Below are 7,023 nucleotides of genomic sequence, written 5' to 3'. Positions count from 1 at the left end.
GTACTCGTTTTCTTTTATAGTCATACACTTTCTTTTTTTCTGCTTCTGAACTGTCTTGTTTCCCTTTCTTAACACTCTATGCATGTAGGTCTGTATGATCTGTTTGGATCATGGTACGTCATGACGAAGAAGTCCTGTTAATTAGGAACTTAACCTGGGATAACATTAAAATATCGAATTATTTGTTTCCTTCCCTTGTGATTCTTTGGCTATAGCCATGGACCTACTAATGCTATAGTCCACGTGACAGACAATGTCTGGCTTTGAAACTTTCTCGTGGATTGTCGTTCTACTTGGACTATCCCATTCCATTAACGAAAGCGACGGATGCATGCGATTGGCTCAGTGATGTCCTTGAGGCGACAGCGAATGATAGCTAGCATCACCTTGCGGAACTCTGGCATTGTCCTGGCGTAAATCAGAGGGTTGACGCAACTGTTGATGGTCAACATCAGGCCTGTCCAGGGGACGCCCGGGTCACTAGGAGGAACAACAACGCTCACACCAAACGGGAGCAGGCAGATGATGAATGCTAGCACCACAATAGCAAGTCGTTTCGTAACCGTGACGTTGTACTTGTTCAGGTGTGGTTTTGCCTTGTTATCAGGAAACTTTTTCTTGATGGATCTTGGACGCTTCTGATTAGCTATATATTCTGGAGACCGCCTTGAATGATTCTCAGAAATTTCAAGGGGTGTGTTCTTTGGTAGATTCTCACTGGCTGTCAATGTGCCCTCTCCATTTAATATATCTATTACGGTTGATGGTGATGTGTCAATGTTTGAAGTTGTCTCTTCAGATGTGAGAGTACTCGGTTCAATCGAGGGAACCTCTGATGAGCTAATTTCCACGTTCACATTGTCTATGCCACACGCCTTGGGTGCTCCTTCCTTTTTGAGCTTGTTCATCTTTTTACTTTGTCTGGAAATGAAGAGATAGATCCGAACGTAGATAACAACAATGACAATGAACACAGGGATGATTGCCAATGCCCGGCTGTGAGACTATACAAGTCTGAAGTGGGAAGTGACGTATCCTGCGAGCATGCCTTGTACTCGTAAGAGTATCCCAGTCGGCCCAACCCAGCAAAGTGAGGTACCAGAACCAAAAGAGCTGGATATAGCCAAGCGCTAAGCACCATGAAGCATATGTTTCTAGTAGTGTAGAGTTTCTGGAAGTGTATACTAGACTTTGTCAGCAGGTACCAGCGGTTATAGGCAATGAGGGCCAGCGTCATGACGCTGGCACCCAGACAGACCAGTATCACGGCCGAATTAGCAGCGCAGATCCAACCGGGCAAAGGCCATCCGTCACGGCTTAGCAAGGCGACAACATTAAACGGGAGGGAGAGGCATGTAAGCAGGTCGGAACAGCCCAAGTTGACGACCAACCAGTTGGTGGATGAGCGAAGTTTACGGGAAAGCCCTACGGCGGTGATGACGAGTGTGTTGCCGATGGCTCCCACAATGAAGATGATACAGAGGATAATGGCTATAGCAATTCGCTGGTTGTAATCTTCAAACACAAATAGATCCGTATCGCTACTCCTGTTAGTCATGATGGCCATGGTTGTTGAGATAATAATATTACCTTCCATAATTATTTCGTCGTCGATTCGTCTTCTGCAAAATAGAAATAAAAGTCATAGAGAGAAGTAAATTACATCAGTTTTATAATACCGCTACTGTCTGTTGGATAAGCGGCGTCATTTGACTGACGCCTTAAGACTGCGTCAGTCACTAGTGCGGTCTTTTATGATGCACCATGTGGGGGATGATAACAAGTGATTGTAAAATGAAAAGGGCATCTACTGATTCGAAATACTGGCGTATGCATACATTACATTCAAGGGTCGTAATAACGCAATCGAAATGACGCCTCGTGTGCAAAGCATAGTGCATAACATGTGACACATAAATATAGCTTCTTGTGGATGACAAGGACGTAAATCGTTTCAATTATCGAAAAACAGAGTAGTGCCTACTAGCCTACTGATTTTGACAAGATTCGCGTTCACCTTTATGCATGAATGGGCAACGTCATGAGCATTTAATCAACATTATGACGATGGTCGTCATAACGTTTCCAAATGCCGAAGGTACCATGCCTGATACCACTATACAACTAAATTATCATGACGCGATCTGTATCATGAACACCTCTACATAATACAATCAGAGCGAAAAAAATAACAGAAATAAAGGATGAAATATAAAATTACAAGTTATTGTTTGAATCTTGAGTAGGTCCTTCCTATTATCATGCCCATGTTTCTGATTTAAGTATACTTTGTTTATCAATGCATCATTTTTGTTTCACTTTTAATGAGTCGTTGTATTTATAGCTCATGGGGGACCAATGGTCACCGATTAGGCATTGTTTTCTATATAGAGGGAGCAAGCAGCTATAAGTAGGACAGTGTGGTTTTAATATGAATTAATGAAAATATAAGTCAAATTTGAGATTGACCGACGCTTTCTTCATTGTGTTAATATGCTCTTCACAATCATTTACATGTATTCATGAATTGTATACATTATATTATCTCTTGAGTAAATCTGTTGATAAGGAAGAGGAAATGGAAAAAAAAAAAAATTTAAAGTCGAATTGATGGAATTTAACTGAACTAATTGCCCAGTTTATATATACTTGACAGATAGCGGCCAACATATTCACATTTCCAACAGTAAAAAGACATTCAAGAATCAAATGTAAACATGAAAATATTATATACTTACATGATATGGAGATTAACAGGATGCACGACGATGGTTTCACAGACTAAGTGACTCAAACGACGTATATATGTAGTAATGTAGTAAATAGTTATGAAGTACACTGACTGCTATAAATCAAATTCTATTTACCATTTTCAGATTGTGCTGAAGTGGGAAGTAGAGTTGGAGCAATACAGATCAAGAAATGACGAGAATATACTTTTGTCCACACACGAAAAGGGAAAACCCGTCATGACGAAAGAGGTCAAAATGAAACAAATGATTCATACAACCGATTCGTTCAACCATGGACCTTACCTAGATACGGCTTTTGCGTCAACAAAGAAATTATTCTTTTGTAGCGCGTCCCAATATTTACTGAGCGATGAACACCCTCACACAAATCAATCTTGGGAAATGTTTACTATCAACTCTTGACAAGATCGGGGTATATGCTAAGGGGAGGGATTGGATTGAACAAATTGTTCCGGATAGTAGGAAACTTGGGAAATATTACCACCATTGCATTATATTCTTAGTTGCTTGGTGTATATTTTTCGTTTTAGTTTCTCTTTCGAAAGCACCTTCACACGACCAAATGTACAAATGAAAAGAGTATTTGATGGAGAGCCAAAGGTGCTTTAAACAAATGAGAATGAAATATGTTTACAATGATTATTAAAAAAACAAATGTAATTTCGATGGCTATTGTCAACTCTCTTTTTAATTGCTTCTTGTTGTAAGATATGAAACTGGGTCATGCAAATCTGCATCACGTTTAGGCCTACACTGTACATGTATTATATTTCATCGGAAACGTTCAAATATTTTTGCATTCTAAACAGCCTTTTATATGAAGAGCAAATCGAAAAACGAGAAGTGTACTTCGTTTTATGAAATCTTATAAATCTGCAGGAAAACGGAACTGAATAGTCCTTCCATGAGGTTTAAATCTTATAATTTCAACATGTCTAGCATGTTAAATGAACGATCTGAATAATAAATATCAGTGGCACGTTCAGAAACCGATAAAATCGAGGGTGGGGGATTTCGATCCCTACATATAGGGAGGGGCTGGGAGCTAAGGCCTATACTGGGGCAGCCCTACGTAATTAATTGTTTTGTCCCGGCCTCCAACGGGGCCGTACTTCAGCTACATCCCTTGCTGAATACGCCAAAAATGAATGCTCATATGTGTTTGCTAACTTATATGCAGTAACAGAACGTTGTCTTTTCCACATTGACGTCTCCTAATTGCATGTACTTTATGCACCATTTCCATATTGAGGCCTCCTAACGTGCTTGACTTATAATTCGACCCTATTTAGGCATTGTTCGAATATCGAATCTAAGTTGGTATAAACTGAGCTTTGTTAAAAACAAAGTTTGAATACCGTCCTCTCTGATTGCATCAAAAGTTGTTGGCCCAATAATATTAAATTCCTGTATTTACAAACATAATTTTTCGTTGATTTTTATTTTGTTTTACATCGAAAAATAATTGATTTGATTTGATAAGATTTGAGTTTTATATATAAATCATATACTTTTGTATATATATATATATATAAATATATTTTGTGTGGCAGCTAGATATAAGCATATTGATATAACGAGAGAGAGAGAGAGAGAGAGAGAGAGAGAGAGAAAAGGGGCACGTAATCATTCAAGCAATGCGGAGGCTTTGGAAGAATAGACAGACAGAGGAAGAAAGGAGAAACAGGAGAATTGGGTGATTTTGAAAATAGACAAACAGCGAAAGCAAAAAGGTTGATGTATGAGAGAGAGAGAGAAAGAGAGACTGAAAGAGAAAGGGGGAGGAAGACTGTATATATATATATATATATATATATATCTTCGTTTAAAATACACTTTTTGGACCCTCCGACAGGCTATTTTATTGAAAACCAATCTCTGATTAACATATTTGAATACATGTACAAATGAATATCATATAATACTTCAGAATAAGATATACATACTGAATATCAATAACAATAATAATAATTTATTATTATTATTATTATTATTATTATTATTATAAACGGAGCATAATAATAAAATAAAACATTATTAAAAAAAAAAAAAAATTATGTGTAGCTCATCAATCAGATGTGCCACGCAGTCGAAAGGGTCCTGTTTACATTTGTAAACAACTTGGGTAACGTGTTTACACTTCGCCACAGTAAGTCTATGCTAGTGGCCACAGGTTTTGTTCACATCCCAGTTGTGAAATGAGTATCCACACACTCTACCATTTTATTTGACGTTCATTCATATCGTAAAATTAATCCTACTCTTCTTCCGATTCTATACCTTTTAAAGTGTATTGAAAAAGTACACACTTATGTACTTGCAAAATTAACTCATCAATTCATCATACTGTTTAATAACATATACCGGCGATATATTGTGTGTCTCAATACTGATTTAAAACAGCATTAACACACTCATCCAATTATCCGCATGCATATTCACATCCATCGCCAATTTACAAGCTCACTAAGAGATTTGCTACACTACGCAGCCGATCATCTAGTAACACAGAGTCAATGAGAAATTTGGATGTTCAAGAAAAATCCCACCCTCCATGTATTTAACACTGACAAGTAGAAACCACAATGACAGATTTTCACCTTAAATCGAAATTTCGACCACGATCCCGTCTTCTGATCAAAATTGAATCTTTTCACATGTGTAGAGTAAAGCTGCAGCGCCATCGTAATAGGATTTTTAAATGTTCAAAAAAGGCTGAAACGCGTAGTAAATTGGTTCAATAAATGTTTTGACCAATTATAAAGTTTGACGCACGCATACACGACCGCCATGACGCGCGCACGGACATGGGTGACTTAAAGGTGTGACCTATGACGTCAAGTCTATGCATATCAAATACCATTAAAAAATGACAATGTATGAAGGAATTATGGTAAATAATAGCTATCAACAAAATGGCGCCTAGATGATGTAACGCGTCAGTATTCAGGAAAAATCTCCTCGCTAGGATCAATAATCATGCATTTGGCACATGTCATGAAAATTTCATCGTCATTAACCATCTCATTCATGAGATAAGAAGCAAAATATAGCCATACATAAAGAATAGGGGGAAAAAAGGTAGATTCTGACGAAATCAATAGGACTGGTCCTCTGCTTAAGCTATGATCACATAACCTAAAAGTAGCCTGCTCGGCGGCCAGGCGGCGAGTTTTGAGCCAATTTCGCCCAGGCACCGAGCGGCGGCCGCCCGGCCGCCCGGGCTTGTTTTTAGGGCATCGTTCGGTCGCTGCTGAAGTTTTAGCGCGGAGTTAAATTAACCGGTGGCCGTTGGGAGACTGTTAGGGTATCGGTGGGTCATCGGTCGGTCACTGCTGGGACGCCGCCCGGAGAAGCTCTCCGATTTCGCTCAGTTTTGACCTAAAATTAACCGGCGACCGACGGGAAATCGACAGGGCGCCGCCCAGGCATCGCTGGGGCTCTACAACCTGCTCGACTTCTCCAACAAATCGTTGAGCGATGACTAAATTCCAGCGGCGACCGAGGAGGCTACTAATCGGTCGGTCGCTTTTTATCTATATATTAAAGGGATAATATCTTACCCCCTGGACATCCACCCTCGAATAACCATCCCCAGTCAACTACCCCCTAGGACAACTACTCCCTAGGGTAACCACCCTCTAGGACGACTAACCCCAGGACAACTACCCCCTGGACAACTACCCCAAGACAACTACCCCCTAGGACAACTACCCCCCCCCCGACAACTATCCCGAGAACAACTACCCCCGGACAATTACTCCCCATACAACTACCCCTACGGCAACCATCCTTTAGGACAACTACACCCCGAACAACTATTTTAGGGGGAGTGATCAGGGCAGTGGCGGCTCCCCTGGAACCGCCTGGAAAAAAAAACCCTTTGAAAAAAACATGTAAAAACACGGGGCGATGGCGCTCAAGGGTGGGCAATTTTTTAAATATTGGAGGGAAAAAACAATGGAAAAAATGTGCTCTCTACCTCTCCCCCCCCCCCCCCCCCTGAGCGACTTTTCGGCCGGGGCGATTTTTCAAATTTTCGGGAGCAATACAAAAAAAAGTTGGGCCCCCTCCCCTAAGACATCCTGGATCCGCGCCTGGATCAGGGGGTAGTTGTCCCGTGGATAGTCATCCTAGTGGGTGGTTGTCCTAGGGGGTAGTTATTCTAGAATTCAAGCATTATACTCTGTGATATTTTCTCTGTGACCGACAATGTATGGCTGTGAAACTGTCTCGTGGATTATCGTTCTACTTGGACCATCCCATTCCA

General features: G+C 40.4%; 2 protein-coding genes across 2 annotated transcripts; both read right to left on the bottom strand.

The window, feature by feature from the left end:
• Positions 1–205: 205 nt before the first annotated feature.
• LOC584479 lies at positions 206–3,170 on the bottom strand. Its single transcript, XM_011667166.2, has 2 exons — positions 2,739–3,170; positions 206–1,622 (listed from the first exon to the last, which is right to left on the bottom strand). The coding sequence occupies exon 2, from the start codon at positions 906–908 to the stop codon at positions 312–314; it is 597 nt and encodes a 198-aa protein (XP_011665468.2). The 5' UTR covers positions 909–1,622; positions 2,739–3,170; the 3' UTR covers positions 206–311.
• On the bottom strand, positions 1,005–1,567 carry LOC115919870 (C5a anaphylatoxin chemotactic receptor 1-like). Its single transcript, XM_030974437.1, has 2 exons — positions 1,206–1,567; positions 1,005–1,113 (listed from the first exon to the last, which is right to left on the bottom strand). Exons 1-2 carry the CDS (start codon positions 1,565–1,567, stop codon positions 1,005–1,007), a joined length of 471 nt encoding a protein of 156 aa, XP_030830297.1.
• Positions 3,171–7,023: the final 3,853 nt, after the last annotated feature.

Source organism: Strongylocentrotus purpuratus, unplaced genomic scaffold (assembly GCF_000002235.5).
Source record: "Strongylocentrotus purpuratus isolate Spur 01 unplaced genomic scaffold, Spur_5.0 spur5_scaffold_7, whole genome shotgun sequence".
Lineage (NCBI taxonomy): Eukaryota > Metazoa > Echinodermata > Echinoidea > Camarodonta > Strongylocentrotidae > Strongylocentrotus > Strongylocentrotus purpuratus.
Note: the sequence above shows the minus strand (reverse complement) of the source record. Positions and strands in the feature narration are given on the sequence as shown.